General features: G+C 38.2%; 1 protein-coding gene across 6 annotated transcripts in view; it reads left to right on the forward strand.

The window, feature by feature from the left end:
- Window positions 1-23,528, forward strand: part of USP15 (ubiquitin specific peptidase 15) — a 65,559-nt gene that overhangs the window by 30,471 nt on the left and 11,560 nt on the right. For 2 of the 6 annotated variants that reach the window (XM_030444393.1, XM_030444413.1), the window contains 2 exons: window positions 10,059-10,142; window positions 16,547-16,691. In XM_030444393.1, the coding sequence (XP_030300253.1) occupies window positions 10,059-10,142; window positions 16,547-16,691 (229 nt within the window). Of the gene's footprint in view, window positions 1-4,512; window positions 4,743-9,872; window positions 9,919-10,058; window positions 10,143-10,916; window positions 11,175-16,546; window positions 16,692-23,528 lie in introns of those variants that run through there. The other 4 variants (XM_030444422.1, XM_030444430.1, XM_030444439.1 and 1 more) reach the window with 4 other exon arrangements.

Consider the following 23,528-nt stretch of genomic DNA (forward strand, 5'->3'; position numbering starts at 1 on the left):
CCCTGGAAAACCAATTCCAGTGTTTAATAACCCTCACTGTAAAAAATGAATTTCTTATACTTTAATGCAATTGCAAGTGTTTTAGTTTGTGACCATTGCCTCCTCTCCTTTCAGCGGGCACCACTGAGAAGGGTCTTGCTCTGCTTTCTTCATTCCTTCCCACTGGTATTTTATACTCATTGATAAGATCACTCTAGAGCCTTCTCTTCTCCAGGCTGAGCAGTCCCAGCTTTCTCAGCCTCTTAACAAAGGTCAGATGCTGCAACCCCTTGATCATCTTTGTGGCCTCTCACTGGGCTTGCTCTGTTTTGTCCCTGTCTCTTGTACTGGGGAGCCCAAAAGTGAAGCCAGCACTCCAAGGGTGTTTCACAGGTGCTGAGTAGAGAGGAATGGTCACCTCTCTTGACCTGCTGGCAGTGCTTTTGCCAATACAGCCCAAGAGGTTGTTGACCCAAGGTCACATTGCTGGCTCATGTTCAGCTTTTTGTCCACCAGGACCCAAGGTGCTTCTCTGCCAAGCTTCTTTCTATTTGGTCACCTGCTGCCCCCCAGCCCCAGTGTGTCCTGGTCCCTGGGGTTATTCTTCATCAGGTGCAGGCCTTTGCATTTCCTTTGATTGAACTTCATGAGGTTCCTGGCTGCCCATTTCTCCACCCTGTCAAGCTCCATCTGAATGACAGCGTATTGTATATTGTGACAGATGAAAATGAGAGTTAGTAAGATGTTTTGCAGAATTTCCCTGCCTCTTTCTTGTTAGCAGAAGCATAGCATCAGTCTTTGTATTGATTGCTTCTTTTGGCAATTTTTTCTTTCTTGCTACTGTAGATGATGAGCTTTATGGCAGCTTTTTATGAGAAATGTTATGGTAAGGGTGTGAGCATCTTTCGATACTGCAAGAGAAGAAAATATTTGAAAGTGACCAAATGAGGACCTCAGCTTAAGATAGAAAGGAACACTTCAAAAAAATGATAGTTTTGTTTTTCTTAAAAGTATAATGAATTAGTATGTATAAGTGCAAAGATCAATTATCAAAATAATTATCCATTCTTCTGAAGAAACAAGAAAATTATTTCAAGTTTGAGATCTTTATTATATAGGACTAGAGACCCAGGTGTGCAATTTAATTTCAGCTTCAAGTCCAAATTTGCCAGTTTTGGATTTATTTTTTGTGTACTGTTCTTCGAACCTAAGAATTTAGTATATGATAATTGCAACATCTGCTGTTAAAAACCCCTCTAAAATTTAATATCTGCTAGTGTTTCATATTCTAATGCTGCTTTAAAAGTTTTTGGGGCTTTTTTGTCTGAAAGGATCTGAATGGTATACATTCTTAAAATGTGCTCAGGGTCAGTAGGCTTAGGAATAGCTGCATTTTTGGCACCCTGAGAGGTTCTGTTTACATCAACTGTTTATACTGGCTACTGGAATGTTTGTTGCTCAGGAAGTTTGGCTTCTGTAAAACATTTTCTAGGGAGCTCATGGTAACTTCTCCTAGAATGTCTTTACTGTCATCTCTTCCAAAAATAGATATTACTCAGCATTAATGGGCAGTTCTGCAGAAAATTTTGTTATATTACTTTGTTATATAACTTTTCTCTGAATATCTGTCTCCTTGTTGTCATATATGTCACAAATTCAGTGCAAACATGGAAATCCCAGCAGTTTTGGTAGTTTAGTTGTTGCAGATCCCAGTTCTTGTGGAGCTTGTGATCTGCATGCAGGCAGATTTTTTTTTGTCTTATTTGTATCCTTCTGTGGGAGATTATTCCTCAGGCAGAAAAACAATGAACAAACCTATTTCAATGGTTTGTATCACCAAGAGGATATTTTAAACTAAGTTACAAAAAAATCTAAGGTTTAGTTCAAATAACTTAAGCACAGCTGTACTACAAAATCAAATTACTTGTATTCAGGAAAACCATACAATTAAAATCTTTCATGCAATTTGTGATTGTAAAACTTGAGATAAGAAGAAGGACAGAGCCTGAGTTTTGAAGCTCCATGAATTACCAAATTAATAGCCAGTGTAAGGTTTCTGTTAGTTATCTGTTAAGAAGTTGTTTCCTGTTTATGTGCAAATATGAAAGCAAGTAAAACATACAGAGATGCTATTCACTAGATACTTATTTCCTTCTATTTTTGGAAATGAATTGTTTACTGTTTTCTTAGAAAATAAAATACTATTACATCTACTGTTCCATCTATATTTTTCAAAAAAACTTCTTATATAGTAATAAACTAGGACTTTTTAATCAAATCCGTCAATACATATATGTATGGATAATAAAAAGCTGCAGACTTCATTCTGATCCATTTTGTTAGACTTCAGTGTGGAATAAATCATCCTAATCAAATAGCTGGCTGCTTTGCATAACTGACAGTTGGTCACCTATTAACGTTAACAATTTATCCATGAAAGAAAGGCATACATTGATTTTATTTTTTTGACTGTACAAAAAATTGAGACTACACAGTTTTCTTAAAATATTTATCCCATGGTTTCTTTTTTTTTTTTCTTTTTTCTTCTTTTTTTTCTTTTCTCCCTTGCTTATTTCAAAACCGTTTGCCTTTTTATCACAGAAAACAGTAAAGGATCATATTTGATTCTTTTTCTTTCTGTGCTGGATGTTTATAAGAGGAAAATAAAAACTGAGTTTAATATGCTTAGCTGTCCTTTTTGAAATACTCTAGTGCATGTGTACCTAAGCTTTTTTTAAGGTAAAAATATCCATGAGGCTTCAAAAGAAAAATTGTGTTTTGTGTACTGAAATTATCATCTTTAACCAAGAGATAGAAAATCTGGTATTTTTCCCTGAAGCAGTTGAAATGCAGAGAAGTGTGCTTTCTACTGATTTTTCTGTAAAAAAGGTAACTGTGGAGAATAGAGATAACAAGGGATTTACTGTAATGTCTTCAGTTTGTAAGAGCTGCCAGAGCTTGTCTACCAGTTAAGAGAGAGCTTATGCCATTCGCTGATTGTAACATAACAACTGACTAACATAACAACTTGTTACACTGTGGTAACCAAGTGTCTGAGCCTCTGTGGGTAAACATCAAACATTGGTAATGTACAAGAGATGTTTTCAAGTTAGTTTAACAAACATGTTCATTAATATCAGTTAATGCAGGGCTCAGAAATTCTTAACAAATAGATGCCCTGAACATTAACTGCTTTTTTTTTTTTTTTTTTTTTTTTTGCACAACTCACAAAGTGGATTCACTGAATCAGCTGGGGTTTTTTAAGGAGAGAATAATCCAAACTGGAGTAGGTTCAACATACTAAAGCTTAAATGCCTTAAAATGATAAGTTGTATCTTAGCCTGATTATAACCACATCTTCACAAAATCAGAGGATGAAAGGACCTTTTCAAATGATTTTCAGTCCTGCTTCAAGGGTGGCTGGAGCAGTTTGCCCAGGTTGTCATGGAGCAGACCATGTCCAGGCACATTGGGAATATCTCCAAAGACTGCACAGCCACTTTAGTTCAACTGGTCCAGTTTTCAGCTACACTCACTGTAGAAAAAGTGTCATTTTATCAATTTTGTGTGTGTGTGAACATCATCTTATATTCAGATAGAATTTCATGTATTTTAGTTTAGACCCATGGCCTCCTCTCCTTTCAGCGGGCACCACTGAGAAGGGTCTTGCTCTGCTTTCTTTATTCCTTCCCACTGGTATTTTATACTCATTGATAAGATCACTCTAGAGCCTTCTCTTCTGCAGACTGAGCAGTCCCAGCTTTCTCAGCCTCTGCACAGAGGTCAGATGCTGCAATCCCTTGATCATCTTTGTTGCCTCTCACTGGGCTGACTCCATTATGTTTCTGTCCTTCTTGTACTGAGGAGCCCAAAAGTGAAGCCAGCACTCCATGGGTGTTTCACAGTTGCTAAGTGGAATGGAAGGATCACCTCACTCAGCCTCCTGGCAATACTCAGTGTGTCCCAGGAAACTGCTGGCTGCCTTGGCCAGCAGGTCACATTGCTGGCTCATGTTCAGCTTTTTATCCACCAGGACCCAAGGTGCTTCTCTAGCAAGCTGCTTTCTAGTTTGTGGCCTGATCCCCCTGCTCCACTGTGTCCTAGACCTGGGGTTATTCTTCATCAGGTGCAGGCCTTTGCATTTCCTTTGATTGAACTTCTTGAGGTTCCTGGCTGCCCATTTCTCCAGTCTGTCAAGGTCCATTTGAATGCCAGCACACCCACCTGGTGTATCAGTCACTCCTCCCAGTTCTGTGTCATCTCTAGTCTTGCTGAGTGTGCACTATGTCCCAGTGTTCTGGTCATTAATAAAAGATGATAGAGAACACTGGACCTAGTATTGACCCTTGACATGTACCACTAGTGACTGACCTCCAACTGGGTTTTGTGCCACTGGTCAGAATTATCTGAGCCTAGCCATTCAGCTGGTTTTCACTGCCTTTCACTGTACACTTCTGTAACTCAGGCTTGTCTATGAGGGTTTCTCCTGTAGGACACAGTGTCAAAAGGTTTACTGATGTTGAGATAAACAACATCCATTGCTCCCCTCGTTATCTGGCCAGCTAGTAATCTCATTGTAGAAGGCTATCAGGCTGATTAAGCAACATTTCCATTTCATAGCTCTGTGCTAACTTGTCCTTGTCATCTTCTTGCCCTTTATGTCTGGAAGTGGTTTCCAAGATTAGTTGCTCCATCACCTTCTGTGGAATTGAGATGAGGCAGACTAGCCTGTAGTTTCCAGATCTTCTCGCCCTCTTGGAAATGTGAGTGCTATTTGCTTTCTTCCAGGTGTCAGGAACCTCTATTAATAGTCCAGGCATTTCAAAAATGAGCAAGAATACTATCACAGTAGCATCAACCAGTTCCCTTGGCATTTGGTGCATCCCATCAGGCCCCATGGTCTTGCATATCTCCCTAACCTGATTTTCCTCTACTGAGGGAGACTCAGCTTTGCTCTAGACTTTGGTTCCAGGGCTTGGAATTCCTGAAAACTTGTCTTACTGTAAAGACTGAAACAAAGGAGGCATTAAGTACCTTAGCCTTTTCCATGTCCTTTGTCACCACGGCCTCTGCCCCATTTAGCAGGGGCCCACCTTTTCCCTAGCCTTCCCTAGCTTTTCTGTTTGTACTTGTATTTTGGCAGATTAACACCAGGTAGGCTTTAGCTTTCCTGACCTCGTTCCTCCATAATTATACAGTATCTCTTATGTTCCCCCTGGGTTATCTGCCCCTCCTTTCACTCAGTCACTTTCTTACCAAGTCTCAGTTGGGTCAGGAGTTGCTTATTCATCCATGCAGGATCCTGGTGCCTTTGCTCAATTTTCTACTTGCCATGGTGAACCATTCTTAAGCTTAAAGGAGTTGGTCTTTGAATATGAAGCAGCTATCTTGGACCCCCCTTTTCTCCAGGGGTGTATCCCATAGGACTCTTCCAAACAGATCCCTGCAAAGACTGTAGTCTGCTCCCCAGAATTCCAGGCATGTGTTACTGCTTTCTGCCCTGCTCTTTCCTGGGATCCTGAATTTTGCAATCTCACAATTATTGTGACCTTCACATCTTAAACTATTTCTTTCTGATACAGAGGTATCTGGTCCTGCCAAGCATCTCTCTCTGCTTCTTGGCTCCCCAGTCACCTGTGTCAGGAAGTTGTCATCAGTGCATTCCAGAACCTTCCCTGTTTGCTTGTGGCCGCTATGTTGTCTTGCCAACAGGTATCACAGTGGTCAAAGACCCCATAAGGAGTAGGGCCTGTGAATGTTAGTTAGATTTCCAGCTGTCCAAAGAAGCCTTGTCTGCTTTTATTTTTTTCTAGCCTGATGCAGGCAATCTGTATCAGATGCCCATGGAATATGGGTGGAAAAAAAAAAGTTGTTCTGGTTGCAGCTGTTCTTGCTGATGTCTGTATTTGTCTCAACTGTGGATGATTCTGGGAGTTAAAAGTTTAGAGCAGTATAACCAGGGGGTTAATGAAGTGTGTATGGAAGTCAATATCTGATATGAGTTACTGTCTGTTTTGGTATAGGACTACAGTAAAGTTTCTTTATCTGTCTTTTGCTGGATCATTAAGATGCTTAACTATAATAATATTGTCGGGTTTGTTTGATAGATCATAAAAGGTTATTTTTCAAAGTTATCTGTTTTTCCTGCTATATGCATGTGAGAAAAAAGGCCATTTACTGACTACTGGGTTTTTTACAACTGGAGTTTAAAATCGGTTATTTTTGTCAAGCAAGTAATTGTATTCTTTGGACATCTTTCTGTGGTGTTTTAACACCACAGTAACATTATTACATACTGAATTTACTATACCACTCAAAGGATATGTATTTTGTCTTGCATTTAAAGCATAATTGTTTTTTTCTGTACAGTTGATCATTCATTTTGTCTTGGGATATTCCTAAATGGTTACAGAGACCTTATTGCTCTCTACAGGTATCTGACAGGAGGTTGTAGCAAGGTGGGAAACAGTCTCCTTCTCCCAGATTACAAGTGGTGTAGGGCAAGAAGAAATATCCTCAAGTTGTGCCAGGGGAGGTTAGGTTGGATATTAGTGAAAGGTCTACAATGAAATAGTTGTCAGGCACTGGAATAGGCTGCCCAGGGCAGTGGCCGAGTCAGCATCCCTGGATGTCTTTAATAAGAGTGTAGATGTAGTGCATAGGGACATAGTTTAGTGGTAGACTTGGTAGTGTGCTAGCTTAATGGTTGGACTCAATGAAGGTCTTTTCCAACCAAAACAATTCTATCATAATGTGGTGTAGGACCCACTTAATGCCTTCCCCTTGGGCCCAGTCCTGAACCACTGTACCCATAAATTGTGATCCATGGTCACTCGGTGCTCTCAGCAGTGGGCAGAGCACTGACCCACCCATGCAGCACTCGCAGTTAGGTCCCCAGCAGCAGTGCAAGCAGCTGTGGCTGTAGTCAGTCCCAACAGCATCCCTGTTCCTACCAAAATGCATGTCTAAGAAGCACGGGTTACTTCAGATTGCAGTAGTGCAGGAACAAGGTGCAGGCTCCATACAAGAGTTTCTTTTGGCTCACAGCTCCTAAAAGTCTACACACTGCTATTGGGCAAATGGCACTGCCTGCCTGCTGATATATCCAAATGTATTTCCTTTTCCATCTTGCTGAGCAAATCCATTCCATATCAACAGGGGATTCCAGCTCACATGAGCAGTTTTAAATTAGTCTGAGCCACAGCACATCTGGCTCCTGGCAGGAGTTGTGCCATGACCCTCCTGACTGACTGACTGAGGCAGCCTCCCTGCCCCTCCACCACTCCCACCAGTGTGTGGACACAGTCAATGGGTTGCCCATGCAGCACTGCCCGGGGGTACCCACAGCATTAGAGCCTTTCACCTGAAGTCATTCCTTCTGGAACTGGGGGTTCAATCCAGGCATTCAGACTCCTAGGAAAGGCCGATCAGCCTGAGGTTTGGGCCTGACTTCTCGAACCTTTTGGATCTCATCTGTGCCACAGCCTGGCTCTGCCCACCCTGCCCCTTGCCTGTGACTGACTGCACTGGGTAGCATCTCTGCCTGAGGCATCACATGCACTGGAGGATTCTCAGGGGTTTGGCCGTTATGTTCTGTAGCCCTCTGAATCCTTTCTCTGAGAGCCTGGATGTATACAGAGAACCTGGTAGCCCTCTACTGAGCACCCTGAGTTGGTGGGGATCCACTGGTGTGGCAGTCAGCACCCAGTGCTGCCCTCTTTCTTACATGGCCAGGATACATGAAGCCTTTTGCCATCTCCCACAGCCCTTTTACCCAGGTAGTAAAAGGCTCCCCCCACTTTGTGAGGTCCAATCCTCCAGACCAGTAAGCCACTTGGGATATTATCAACAGGTCACCTGCCAGCCCATCACTCAGAAACACTCTGGGATCCCAGAACACTGCTCTCATCATCACTCAGCAGTATCCAACACCCCTCCCCATGAAAGAGATTCTCCACAAATACTTGGTTTCAGTCTCACCCAGCTTGTGCAGAAACATAACTTGAGTTCACTGAGCTTAGGTCCCAATCAGGGGGTGGCACAGATGGAGTTTCAGGGGGTCCCACTATTTTCTCAGAACTGTTTTCATCAGAATCTTCTAAGTGTTCCCATCCTAATCCTCAGGGGTTTGCACCTGCGATTAACTTTCAGATTTGGGAAATGCTGGGCGACTTTTATGCTTGTGCCAGCGTGATCTCACTTAGCACATGCATCTGCTCCTTTTCCCTTTTCAGTTCTCTCTCCTCACAGTCTAGTGTTGGTTTTAATGTTCCAAAATGGCCCTGCACCTGAATTACACAGTCACCTAGGATGAAACACATAGCTTCTTTATCTCTGCCAAAAGTTTGCATCTGCCACAATATAAATGCTGTCCAAGAGTAAAACCTACAGATAGTCCTCTAAGAAACAAATTAACTTCTTTTAGGTTTTTTTGTGGAAACTGGACCTTTCTTTATGTAGCTTGTTCTGGTTTCTTTTTGGTTTTTAGGCAACAATTATACATTGGGTTTTTAACTTTAAATATGTATTGCATTTTAATTTAGTTTAAATTAAATAAAAGCTTGAATTATATAAAAGCTTCACTGGAATGGGTTGCCCTGGGAAGTTGCAGATGTCCCATACCTGGAAATATTCAAGGCCAGGTCGGATGGGACCTAAAGCAGCCTGGTGTAGTGGGAGGTGCCGTGCCCACTACAGGGTGTTGGAACAAGATGATATTGAAGGTCTTTTCCAGCCAAAACCATTCTATGATTGTGATTCAAAATTGTTTTGAAAAGTTCAGTTTTGATTCAGAATTAATCAGATCAAATAGATTCTTCTAAATTATATCCAAATGTGTGTAACTTAATTTTTGTCTTGAATTTGGGTAGGGTTAAACTGACTTCGATTTTATACCTTGTTGACACAGTCTGTGTATTTTACTTCTTTGAAGATCTTCAAAGATAAGGATTTAGATTGGTAAAGAAAATCTGCAGGAAAGCTTTAAGAGTGATGCTCAAAATGCTTTAAAATTTAAGTAACATTTTATTCACATGGTGATGTATCTTTTCCTTTGCAAAAGGTTTATTAATTAAAAAATGAAAATAAATGGGAAAATATACTTGGGAAGACTCACTGTGTAAAAATGTTTAATCTCCTTTCAGAGCTGAGTTCTTGAAAGGTGCTTAAAAATCCTGAGCATGCAGAATTTCTTCTCTTAATATTGTATATGATATTTCATATACAATTGTATATGATATTTCAAAGTTTTCCAGTGACAGCTGGAGGTTTTTGCAAGTTAGTTGAAGTTCCACAGAGCCCACAAAAACACGGTGCCTAAATGCCTTTGAGTATTCAGAGCCTTTTCCATGGCTATCTGTAAGATATGATCAGAAAAAGGAAAATACTCTACAGTAGATTTGATCATTGTATTTGTTACATCACAGGGTCTTTGTGATTAAAGTTATTAGTATTCTTATACTTAAAAATATATCCTGAACAGCAGGGTTGAGTGATAATTCTATTACTTTTGGGAAAAAAACAAAACAAAACAAAACTTAAAAGGGTTTTAAAGATTAATTGCTACTTTGTGTAATGTCTTGGATTTTTAGAAATAGTGTTAATATGACAGTTTAATTAAATATTTTCATGCTGCTATTAAACTAACCTTGAAGTATGCATCTGAGTAATTTTTGTGTATCATCTCAACATCCATTTATGGTTAAATGAAAAATTCATAAAATATCCATGTTAGAAACTACATTGTAGTTTTTAGAGCATCAAAATATCTGCAGTCCTGAAATCTGAAAAATTTGTAGCACAGTGGACTGTGATTTATTTTTTTGTATGTGTGTCTGTTTGCTTTTTGTTTGCAATAGCTCTGTTTCTTCAAAATTATATGAAAAGCATCATGAAGCATTTCAAGTTTTTAAAGATGATTCTGAGGACTGCATGACCTGGGTATTTTTAATACTTTGCCCACTTTTAAATGAATATTTATTTTCCATGTTCGTTGATATACGTTGTTCATTCATTAGCTCTTTCATAGTTTTTAATATCTCAGCATTTTTATCTAATTTTTCATTTTCATATTTTTAAAGGTCCCCAGGTGCATCAAATTTTTCAACTTTACCAAAGATCTCTCCATCTCTATCAAATAATTATAACAACATGAACAACAGAAAGTAAGCAATATATCTTAAAACATTATTTAATTTTATTGCCCTGGTGTGGCATAAGCAAATTTTGACACTTGAAACTCCTAGCTTAAGGATTTTGATTTGTTTTTCAGTATTTGGATTGTGACTTGTTACTGGTTACTGTTTCATAGTGTAGGTATTGTAAAGCATGATAACAGCAACTGAAACACAGGTAAAGATGTTTGGTAACTCCCAGTCCTCAGTAGAACAGGCACTAAAAAGATTATTGAGCATTGTAAGAAAATACATCACTTCATTTAGAGTTTACCATGCTAAATATTCATTGTTGTTATTATCCTGCCTGAATTTAGATGGACAACAAAAAGACATATAAACTACTTACATTTGTGGTGTTCAAGTTTTCTCCTATTTAGTGATGCTAGGGTATTCTAGCAGCATATGTGGTACCACACGTTGATCTGAGACCACTGTAGCTGAATTGTTTTAGCAGTAATGGTGTCCACAGGGATTATAGACATTGATTAATTATCAGTAACTTGTGCTAGAAAATTTTAGATCAGTCTGGTAGGTGTACTTGAATATTACAGTAAGCCAGAGGCTTAGTAAAAGAGGCTTCTCACTTTCAAGGTTTTCTCCTTTATATTCCTAACCAGAAGTTTAAGAAGGAATGGGATAAAACTTCAGAAGAAGCCCTTTCATATTCCAGTGGCCAACTTTGTTTGTAATCTCTTCTTGTTGTACACAACTGTAAAAAAGTTGGTGAATATAGAAAAACATGGAATTATTTCACTTTAACAGATAATGGAGCATCTTTCAAATGCTTGAAACAAGAGGCCACTCATCATTAATGCAAGCTGGGGGAAGCTGAAGAGGCTTATTCTTACAATTCATTCAAATTTAAAATATTTTTCCAAACATGTATTTTGTGATCAAACATGAAGATGTTAAATATTAAAAAGGTGACATAAATATTAAACCTTATACAACATCTTCCAGTTAAATACTGCATTTATCAGAAGTAATTTTTCCTAAGGGGTGAAGTGTCACTTGTGCTTCTACCAATTGAGTAGCCCCAGCTCTTACTTACTGTTAAACAGTTGAAATCCATGTATTTAACTGCAGTCTATTGTACCCTGTGTGTGAATGTATAGTAAATAAGAAGTATATTGTAACAATGATTGTGTGAAAAAGACTTGACCAGATCTGAGCCTCCTTCAGCTGAGAACTAATCTTCCCCCATTGCTTATGCAAAAGGAAGTAGTAACACTAAAACCAAAGCTTATCAGTTACCTTTTCTTAGGGTGCTACTGTTCTAAATCCAGTCAGCAAGGCTTTTTTTTTTTTCGTCTTCCATATTTTTTTCCTTTTTTTAGTGTTAGCTTCTCCCTAGTGATGCTGAAGTTATTTTTAGGAAGCACTTAATGACATCTGTTGCTAGCTCTTGCATCTTTTAAAGATAGCTTCTTCACTTACTTTAGCTGATTTTATTTTTATTTCTTAGTTTATTTTGGAGCCAAAATAAGACAAGATAAAATTGGGGGATGAGGTTATTTTAATTTAAGGATTTTCGACAGAAATACATGTCTAAAAGGAAGTAATATAAAAATCAGATTTGATAAAGAATTGGTCCTTTGAAGTGCTTTAACTGTAAGTTAAACTTTTGTTAGATATTAGGTACATGTTCTCATTAGTGTTGTGAAATAGAAAGCGTTTTTCTATTGTAACTCAAAACACTGTATCTGAATGCTATGCAAGGCAGACATTCAGTGCAGAAGTATATGATTTTCCTTACGATGCAGTAATCCTATTGTAGTGAGTTTAAAATAAATATTTTTAAAATCACAAATTTAAAATTATAAAATATAATACAGGAGAATTTTTAGCAGGACTTCTGTCAGAATATATATTCAATATGAACTGGTTTAGTGAAGGAGAAGTCATATGCATTAATAAGCTATGTACTTTAATGCCACAGTATATACTTTAGGGATTTTTTGGCTTCAGAAAGTAAATGGAAAGCTATATTTTATTTATTATTCTGGGTTAAGATCAGTTTCTTCCTATATTCTTCTCTCAGATATCTGTCTCAGAAAGCACTTCTTTTCCATTAATTAATGCTATCTTCTTTTCATTAGTTTCCTAACTACTTAATATTACCTAGCCTGAAATTATTTTCATGTTTCTGCCTTGTTGTCTCTTATATTGCACAATATCTTTAGTATAACAGTAAAATTCTACATTTGTAGCACCTGCATGTGGACACAAGACACTGTGACTCTAAAATAAATACCAACACTTGTTTTTAAGATCATTTTAGCTGACAGCTGATTTTTAAGGCAGAAAAAGCAAACAGGTGCCTGTAGTCATAAATGCTGCTCATTGCAAGCCTGGTTTTGCGATTACTTAAGTGCAGCTATAGAGTACAAGTTATGTTAAAACCTTTTTCTGTATATGGTACACATTTCTGTTATACTTGTCTTAGTCTAGGATGTATTCTGTGTAATAGTAAGTCTCAAATTAGTAGATACCTAATTGTATGTTAAGCTAGTCATACATTAGATAATAAAAATAGCTTATGCAAATTTTATCAGATCCAAAGCTCGCATTTCTCTAGATATGAGTTTGCATTCAGTGGAATGGAGGAGTCTAAATAATTGCTTATTGATGTTCTTTGCCTTTACAGGTGATCATATTGAAAGAATAACATAGGAGGTTTAGCATAATATGAGTTAGTGGATTCAGAAGAGCAGGCAGAGACACTCATCATTTTGGTCTTACTGTAATGTCTGCTTATTGCTGTTATAAAGCAATGCATTTCATGTCACATGGTATTTTTTTAAATTATGTGGGTAGAGGACTAAAAACAGTTGAGCAGGGATTTTGGTTTGGATATTAAGTGAAAAGTTGTTTTGCTTTCTTCATTTGCAGCCATTGTTTCAGGCTACTAAAATGACTTGCTTCATCATTCAGTAGTGTCAGCTTGTCAGAAGACAGACAGCTGACAGCTTCTTTTGCAGGGTTGGTACATTCCAATATATTTATTTCAAGAAACAGAGACCTTGATTGCATCACCTGTAGAAGCAATTTCTTCATGTTGTACCTGACACATAGGCAGATATATACAAGGGAGATTTTTTTTTTTAAAATAGATTATAATGTTATCTTTTGCTCTTCAGACAATGATCACGAGCAGTAACAAAGACAATAGTCTTAGTGTAGTGACATGGGCCTCTCCTGCTGCCTTAAGCATCTCTAAAAATTGATGGAAACCTATTATGGGTTTGTTAAAGTGGCTGGTCACAAAAACACATTGACAGTCCATTAAAGTGGTTGAAATATTACAGAGCTCAGTAAGTGTTCCAAACAAAATATTCTGGGTTCATTTTTCAACTCAAAATTCGTTTTGCAGCATTTTTTTTGGGTATACGGTACTCCACTGTTAAATTGTGTCCTTTTCAATGCTAGTGGTGCTTTTCCAAACCTCTCTGTTCCAAATCCACGCTTCCCAGAAGTCCTACTACAGAATGAGTGCTCTGGGTTCATTATCATCTGAAAGCTCCTTCAAGATTTAAAGGCAGGATACAGACAGTACATGTAAGTCATTTCAAATATGGCACATGCAACTCAAAATTTTAGATTGAAAGTTAGTAACATCTCATTCAGAAACCTCCCTTTACCATTTTCACTACTTGAGGAACTCTGTCTAGCTGTTCAATGGTCTGGTTTCATTTTTTCTAGTCTTGCCTTATTTTTTGAGCAGCAATTTCTTCTAAGACCCAGAAGTGGTTTTTTCCTGTATTTTCCGTACTTGACTGTCCCATTCTAATACTATTCTTCTGCTTTTCCATACATTGTTCCATCATTAAAGGCAACTTTTTTGCAGGAAAAACAGATGGAGACTCAGGACATGTTATCACAAGTTACTTTTTCTAGGGCATTTCTGTTTGAAGCTCATGTAGACTTGCCTTGGACCTTTGCTCACCATTGTTATCCATTTACTACTGACTGTTAATAGTACTATGGTGTTTTGTCCAGTCTCAAAAGCATAGTAATTTAAAGAAAAAGAATTCATCTAGAAAAAAATAAGTTTACAGACTGGCAAAGATACAAAGAGACATAGCAAGCCCTGTATTTTAATGGGTACATTTTGATAACATATTACAGAAATATGCAAGAAAAATGCATTAATAGACCTGACTCATGGAAATAGTATGGCAACCTTATTCCCTAAACCTCTCAAATGTATTTCTGTGAGCCAGTACAGAAGATGGAAGAGCTCAGAAATGGCTTTCCCTTTTGAAAAGTAGACTTGACAGTTTGTCCCTCAGAGCAAACCAGCACTGGGGTTCTATGTGCATTACAGTTTCCTTGAATTAAGTCATGATGTTAGTCAGCTAATTTGAGGAGATCGTTCACATTAATGCACTAAAGCCAAAAGCCACCAATTTCATTTCTTAGCTTTCTAGTGTCCCTCCTAAGAGGGCAGGTCATGAAAGGGGGAAAGCTGCAGGGAAGGAAAAACAGGGGAGTGAAAATCCCCAGGAAAATCATATAAGGTCTGTTTATTACCCCTACATCTTCAAACTTTCCAAAAGAGATTTTTGTTGTTATGTACAAAGTGTAATCTTTGAGTCAGGTGAGGAAAGCAGTAGGAAGCAAGCAGGGCTGAAAGTAGAAGCTTATTGTGTACCCTGTACATGTGCACTAGGTGATCATTAAGTCTGATCCAATGCATTCTGTGATTTTGGTTGCTGCTTGTGCACTGTTGAGCTGGGTTGAGAGGCTGGTTGTATTGTGGAGGTTGCATTAGCACCAGTGGCAAGCTTCTGCTTTTTTCTTCCTGGGGAAATTAAGGTTTACCAGCTTAAGGGAAGTGAGGTTGATTGCAGTAGCTGGCCTGCAGCTGCAAAGGGAGGTGGAAGGTAATTTTCCTTGGGCATCTCTCATGAATGAGTGAACCAGGGACTAATGGTAACAGAGGGTTAACCACAGAAGCAAGTTTGAAGGTTGTGTGGGCCCTGAAGTACAAAAAGTAGCTTGTGTAGACCAAGGTGAAGTATTTAAGTTAGGGTGAAACTGAAAGAGCATGATTAAGTTTACAGGGATTTTTTATTGGAGAATAACCAGTAAACACACTGCCCCTTAGCTAGTTTGGGGGAAAAGCCAGAGAGCAGAGAAAATGCATGTGTATGATAAAGGGAAGGAATAATAGGAGGGACAGCTATTGAGAGCATCAGTTTCTAGCGAGAAATTTTCTCCCCTTTCTGCTTGAAGTTTTCAGTAAATTGTTATCAAAACAAAGCAACTGTTTTTCTTAAAGAGTGAGTGTGCAGTGAGGGGACAGGTAGAATTCATTTGGATGTAAAGGATGTGAGACTGCTCAGGAATGGCTGGAGTGTACCTCTGGGTACTTGCATTGTCAGACTTTTATAAATTTCAATTATTTATCAGGATTTATTATTTGAACTGCATATTTTTCCATGTGATTTTTAGAAAACCACTTTCAAGTTGCTTCTAATGTGAATAATGCTTTAGTGACTGCAGAAATACACTTGACCTTTAGCCAAAGCTACTATTACACAGATGTCATTAGAATCAGTGCCTGAAATAGTTTAAGAAAGAATTTAACCTTTCTGATCGGCTGTTTTTTGTAACATCTGTAATATTACAGAGCATCCTCTTACAAAACCTATTTGCCTTTCTCATGCTCTCGGATATGCTTACTTTACTCTTTTGAGGTTTATTCTATATATAGTATTTGCATGATTTCATCTGGAAACGAACTGCCTTAAATCTTACTGTTTTACCTATTGCAGTCTTCTCCAGTTTCTCCAAACAGCAGACGCATCTTGGAGATTTATCAGGAAGTTGTTCCGAGGCATTTTGCGCATTCTTTTACCTCTCCAGGCTTCCCTGCATTTGCATGCTGTGGATTGTGCTGTCCTAGCAGGGAAGCTATAAATAGACTGTCTGATGCAGTGAGGCAGCTATGCCACAGTGGCCTTGGAAATCTCAGCTTTCACCTGTAACTCTGCATTCCTGTTCCCACCGACCTCACTCTCTTGCAGTAGCAGGATGCAAAAGGGACATAAATGATTGATTGCTGCTGGTGGTGTCTAAAGTCTGAGTGTATTAAATTTGATGGAGCAATGAAGAATGGAGTAAGCTGTGAAGCTGCTCCTATCAAAAAGGGGTAGGGATATAATAATTACAGTTATTGCAGTACATTAGATTTTGGTTGTTTGCAGAGGTGACTTTTAAATTGAAATTAATATTTTTAGAGAATTTAAGTATTCTTTAAAATCCTTTCTTGTTCACAGAAGTTACTTTAAGATTTTTTAAATATTTAAGTTTGTAAAGTACTTGAATGCATTAAAGTACTATAGAGTACATGTTTACATTGTGAAAGGTGTTTTGTTTTTTTACAGTGTGAAAAATTCAAACTATTGTCTCCCATCATATACTGCTTATAAGAATTATGATTATTCAGAGCCAGGAAGACACAATGAGCAGCCAGGCCTGTGTGGCCTGAGTAACTTGGGGAATACATGTTTCATGAACTCAGCAATTCAGGTACGTACCTTAGAATAAAATGAGCTTTCCTTATTACTTGGAAACTACTATCTTGTTATATTTTGTCATGTGTAGAAACTGATACTAGGAGACTCCATTAAGCAGCAGGATAGGATTAAAAGGGAAGAAATGATACATGTATATTGGTATTGGTTGATTTACATAACTGCATTTATTGTTTCCCCAGTTTTTGCACAGTGGTCGATGTCAGAAAGGGATTTAACCAGCATTCTACATAGGCAAACTCTAAAGTGGTATTCTTTGCTTTTTGTAATGATTACTATGCATGCATGTCATGAAAAACACTTTAAGGTGTGCTTGAGGGCAGGTTGTAGTGCAGAAGTGTCAAAAACTAAATGACCAGTGAATTACTGGGCCTTTATTTTTACCTCATTATCATGTATTTTAGTACATAGATTGACATGCAGGGAACCTTTGAACATTCTGTCATTTGACCTTTCCCCTTTGAATGGATGCTATTTAATGGATAAGATATTTTACAGGAATGCAATAGCTTGTTTCTTTGCTATGCTTAAAAGAGAAATACTCATACCTAGCATTACTCTTACAAGGACAAAAAACTTCATTATTAAATAGAAACCGCAGTGCTAGCAGCTTAACTAATATAATTAATAAAAATTAATTAATTACTAGAAAGAACCAGTAGTTTATTTTGGTCTTGCTTAGTTTTGTGTTTTGTCATCAAAGCAGTCTTATGTCAAAAGGCTGTAAGTGAATTTGTTTCCATTCCCATTTTTTTCTCCTTGAGTTTAAAGATACTGGATCTTAACCAACCATATTGCAGTTAATGTCCTCCTTTGCCATCACAATTTATGTTTGTGATTTCTTTGGGTGAAATGACAATAATAACAATAAGTATAATAATAACAACAATAATAGTTATTATGGTTATTATAACAATATTAATATTGAATTCCCTATTTACCAGCTCAGTAGCTTCAGACACATTTGTAAGCCAAGTTTATAAAGTTGTTGAAATTTGTTCAATTTTAATTTCATCGTCTGTGCAGATTTTCTATCCCTTCATTTTATATCAGAGAATAATTTGAATTAGAAGAGACCCCAGAATGATCATGGGTCCTGTCTCCTTTTTGTGCACTTCTGAGAAGAGTCTGGCTCCTCTTCTCTGTAGCCTCTAATTAGGTAACTGCAGAAAGCCACAAGTTCTCCTTGTGATCCTGTGTTCTTTATGTTGAACAAATACATACAGCTCTCAACTTTACATTGCATGTTGTTCTCCAGCTCCCTGGCCATGTTGGTGGCCCTCCTCTACTTGTTCTTAACTCTGAGGAGCCCTAAACAGGACAGTGCTTCAGCAGCAGCCTCACAAGTGCCAAACAGAGGGAAAGACTCAATTCCCTTTGCCTCTGGCTGCTGTTGCTAATGCAGCCCCGCTTGCAGTCAGGCACCTCTCCCACCAGGATGCACTGTTGGCACTTCCAGATTTTCACAGGGAAGGAGCACTGGGTCCTTTCACTCAAAGCTGCTTTATAGCCAGTCAGCCTCAGCCTGTAGTGCTATATGGGGTTATTTCATGGTTGTTTCACACAACTTATATAAGACATCCATAAAATTCAACTATTTTCTAAAAATATTTTCAATGAGGATACTTAGAAGTTGAACAGTTCAGGAAGTAATTCAAATTTTTTTTTAGCATGCTGCATGGAAGATGGCTAAATTGGAAGGGGGAGAGACACACAATTTGCAGTGTCCTAAATAAAAATGTTATATGTAACCTCTCTTGATTATTGAATTGCATCATTATGTTATTGTAAATAATTTTTTTCTCTGTCTAGTGTGTGAACCAGAATTGTCTTTTAAGTTAAAAGGATTTTCATAGCACACAGTGAAATATTTTCTAATTATGCTACACTGTTTGTAAGGCTAGGCTGATTAAAAACAAGGATAAATGTAATTGCTTAGTAGGTTTACAAGTAACCTTTTTGGTGAAAATTGTAAGCATGGATTATTGTCTATAGAAATCTTAACTGGATTTGATTCTGAGGTCTGCATTCTAAATCATGTCAGCTTTGACTTCGTTCCTTCTCAGTTGTATCTAGAGAGTCATCTTCAGTTAAGTTCTGATAAACTGTACTGTAAATTAATACATTACATTTTGCTGATTCACAAGACAGTGCTTTGTGTGAGGAAATCAGGCATTTATTGAGCAGTGCAGCTTTGAGTTTGGCATGGTACCTCTAGTATGCCCTTCATGGTGTGTTATTTTCAAATGCATTATTTGGCAGCATTCTTAGCAAGGAAGTGTAAAGTATCTTTCAGTTCCACCTACTGTATCTCTCAAAGGGTTGTTCAGACCTTAATATTATCTAAGAAATCCATGAAAGTGCTTTTTAGTGAAAGTATGATGTAAAAGTATGACATCTTCGTAACATACTAAGGTCTCATGGACTGCAAGTTCTACTATCTTCCAACTACAACCTAACTTCTACCTTTTTTCCAGTTACACATGCATTTCACTGGACTAATTTGTCATTTTCATCTCCTACTGTTATCAGAATCACATGGGTTTCTTCTGGCTGGAAGTGTAATGTAAAAATAATTAATGTAAATTAATTAATGTAAAGTGCTCTGAACACACTTGATTTTGTCTCATCTTGGAAGCAACGAGGGGATGGGCCATACAAATAATACATGTATGTCAGACTAGGGAAGTTTGCTTGGGAATATTGGGTGCTCTAGGCTTTGAGCTGGATGATGGAACATGATGCAACCTCAGCAGCATTAGAGAGGACACAAAACTGGAAGTAGGGACAGATAGGCCGGATGGATGGGCTGGCATTCCAATGGACCTTGACAGACTGGAGAAATGGGCAGCCAGGAACCTCAAGAAGTTCGGTCAAAGGAAATGCAAAGGCCTGCATCTGATGAAGAATAACCCCAGGTCTAGGACACAGTGGAGCAGGGGGATCAGGCCACAAACTAGAAAGCAGCTTGCTAGAGAAGCACCTTGGGTCCTGGTGGATAAAAAGCTGAACATGAGCCAGCAATGTGACCTGCTGGCCAAGGCAGCCAGTAGCCTCCTGGGCCACGCTGAGTATTGCCAGCAGGCTGAGAGATTTGATCCTTCCCCTCCAATCAGCCCTGCAGGACACCTCTGAAGTGCTGGGTTCATTTCTGGGCTCCCCAGTACAAGAGGAACAGGAACATAATGGAGCAGTCCTAGTGAGAGGCCACAAAGATGATCAAGAGATTGCAACATCTGACCTGCGTGAAGAGACCAAGAACTGGGACTGTTCAGCCTGGACAAGAGAAGGCTCTACGGAAATTTTACCAAGAAATATAAATACCTGGTGGGGGAGTATAAAGAAAACTGATCCATACCCTTTTTAGTGATTCCCCCTGAGAGAACAGGAGGCAGTGGGCACAAGCTGAAGCACAGGCAATTCCAGTTAAATATAAGATTCTGGTTTACAGTGAGGATTATCAAATACTGGAATAGGTTTTCCAGGTAGGAGCCTCCATCCTTGGAGATGCTGAAAACCTGCCTGGACAGAGTCCCAAGTAGCCTGTTCTACTTGTTCATGCCCTGAGCAGGGCACTGGCCAGTCTCCAGAGGTGCCATCCAGCTTCAGCTATTTGGTGATTCTCTGATATTCGTTGCTTACCTGCTGTAACTTATTTGCATTCTTACAGTGTCTTCCTTCACAATTATGTCAAGACAGGGTTGTTTATCAGGTTCAGTCTATTTCCCTTAAACAAAATAATTTACTGTCTAGTTTTAGAGCCTGAAATAGTTTCCAGTTCCATTCATGCTCTATTTCAAAAGCTCTGCTTTGATTTTTTCCATTCAGTGTAATCAGTGCAGCTTCCTTCAACAGAAGCAGAGTTTAGTTTACCCACTCCTGCTGATTACTTCTCTCAGATCTTCATCTTTCCTAGAGAGCACTGAGAACCCTTAGTGTTGACAAGAGCCACTTCTGCTTCAGAAACCACTATTTTTCAGACAGCCTCTCCTTAGTTTTGTCTCATGTATTGTGATGGTTTGCATGCAAACTGTTACTGGTGTTCCTTGAAGAAAAGGGCCAGATCCTTGCACATCTTGCTCTCAAGAGTCTGACAAACTTGACTGAAGGTTTTTGCCCTGTAACCATAATGGGCAGAAATGTGATAATTTAAGAGAAATTTCTTAAATTCCGTAGCAAGTTCACTAGTAGTTCTTCAGTCTGTAGTAAGGTTAGGCTTGACCCTTCTAATCCTTTTCATTGTTTGTTGTAAAAAGACCTTTGTTTTTCCAAGTAGAGGCTTTTAGTGTTACAAGGCTCAAGACAACCAGCGGGTGATAAAAAGGGGTAAGGTCATTTGGGGTACCATGAACAGCTGCAGTCTAAGTAAGAGTAAGGCCAAGAAGGTTAAGATACCATTGTTTTTCTGCCAAGTGCTGTTGTCTTATCACTGTTTCTTATTTTTAAAAGCAATAATTTTACATTATTTCATATTTTGGTCATATTGGATCTTCCCCTTTGTAAAGATTTTTTAGATACTTTTGAAGGAGTACACCATCTATCTTAATTGTATTTTGCTTCAGCTCTAATACCTAAGGCTTAATTTTAAGGCCTAAATGTCTGCTTTGCAAATCTGAGCATCATACAAAACTGGAACAACAAAAGGAAGCTGGTATGAAAACAGAACTAGAAAAATAGAATCTTTTGAAGCATTGCTATGCTGCCACCTGTTGATTTTTCTTAGTACTGCTTTGCCCTCTTAGTGGGGTACTTACTGGTGTTCAGAGCTCTGAGATAGTTTTTTTTCTTTTACAGTGAAAACGTGAGAATTCACAAGGTTTTCAATTTGTGATTCAAAATTAGGAGAAGAGTGAAAGTAAATGTTTTAGCTAAAAGCACATTGTGCCCTATATATATATATATATTTTTTTTTCCATCAGTGTGATTATATATACCCAACTTTTTAAAAAAACAGCTGTTGAGAGCTTTGCACTGGGGTATTTCAGCAACTCTCTTTCTTCAGAAAGCTGATTACTTACAGCTGTGAATTTATTCTGACAAAACATAATACAGAATCATAGAGTTATTTTAGTTGGAAGAGACCTTCAAGATCATTATGTCAAACCTGCCTGGCACTGCCTACTCTATATTTCACCATAGCATCTTTCAGTAAAACCTGAAATGTTTTAGTGCTCTGTTTCATTTGCCATAGGTGTACAGAGTTTGAGTTAGGGATTGTGTTGAGCACTTTTCACCACATCTATCACTTAAGTTCTATACATAAAAGTAGGACAGACAGATATAAAGGAGTTCACTTTTTCTCCTGTTACTTGGGTGTTTCTTTCAGTCAGTCAGCTCTTGGTCTTTTGTTGGAAGGCTGGAATGTGTAGTTTCCATGTCCCTTGCATAAAATTGTTACCAAGTACATCAGCTGTAGGACTGTGATACTCACAGAAACACTTAATATTTAGCTGCGTTTCATGATCTCATTTTCTGCCTCCCATTTCCCCAGTTTAATGGCATAATAAGTATGGCATAATGTTTTCTTGTCTTTGAAATTGTTTTTACTGCTAATTTTATGGAACATGAATAAATGTTTCCCCATTACCTTAGGATCATAGGGTAATTTGGGTTAGAAGGAACTTCAGGAGTTTTCTAGTGCAACCTTCTGCTCAAAGGAAGGTCAGCTCTGAGGTGAGACCAAGTTGCCCAGGGCTTTTTCCAGGTCTTGAAGACATCTTAGAAGGCTACACAGGCTCTCAGCTCTGCTGCTTGACTGTTCATATACTGAATTTTTTTCCCTTATATCTTTTACCTCCCTTTTTTTAAACTTATTTCTGCTGTTTCTTGCCCTCCCATTATGCACCACTGTGAAGAGCCTGGTTCTATCTTCTCCCTGTGTTTCTTCTAGAAGGTTGCTGTTGGGTCTCCCTGAAATAATCTCTTCTGTAGTCAGGACAAGCCCTGATGCTTCAGCCTTTTCTCATGGGGCAAGTGCAAGTAGGCCCCTGACTGTCTTGGCCCTCTTTGTTCATTACTTAATTTTATTTTTATCAATTAAACAACACAATGCAATGCAAACTCCTTTATGAGTTTTCCAGTACTTAAATTGTGTGAATTTAGAGAAAGATAATACGACTATTATTATTATTATTTTTCCACCTATATTAAAGTTGCATGGGACAGGTAGACTTGCTAACAAGATTTTTATAGCCTAGCATTGAAATCCCAGTGAGGCTGCAGCATTGATATGAATAAAAAAAGACACTGAAACGAAGGATTATTTAATGTTCATTTTACTGTGCATCTTAATGCCTCCTACACTCTACTACTTACAGTTTTAATTCCTAAACAGTAGGTTATATGATTATATGTGTCTTCACAGGTGATTAGATCTTCTTTTGGATTCAATTGTGTAGAATTCTTCCAGGGTGTTGGTATGCATGTGTTTGTACATAACAGTGCATGCACTGTTGCATAATACGGTCAATGCACAAATTATGTGAAGCATTATTTCATCTGGTCACAGTTTGTCTCAGTTTTCTCAGAGGTTGATTACAGTCCCTTGATACTGATTACATAAATAATTGTTGCCCACAAATTACTGTGCTACAGAAGAAATAATTTTTTTCCTTATTTTCCGGTAATTAATATGTACCGTGGAGCTATGATTTCAGCATTAATCTTTGTTACACTGAAGGCAAATCCTTCTCTTCTATGGTTTGCTTCATAGTTGGTCTTGAAGTTTTTACATTTTGTTGGCATCTTTTCCCTTGCTCATTTAGCTAAATGAACAATCTGGGTTCAGAGACTGAATGACACAGAATTTTGAGGTTGGAAGAGACCTCCAAGA

Source organism: Calypte anna, chromosome 1 (genome assembly GCF_003957555.1).
Source record: "Calypte anna isolate BGI_N300 chromosome 1, bCalAnn1_v1.p, whole genome shotgun sequence".
In the NCBI taxonomy this organism is placed as follows: domain Eukaryota; kingdom Metazoa; phylum Chordata; class Aves; order Apodiformes; family Trochilidae; genus Calypte; species Calypte anna.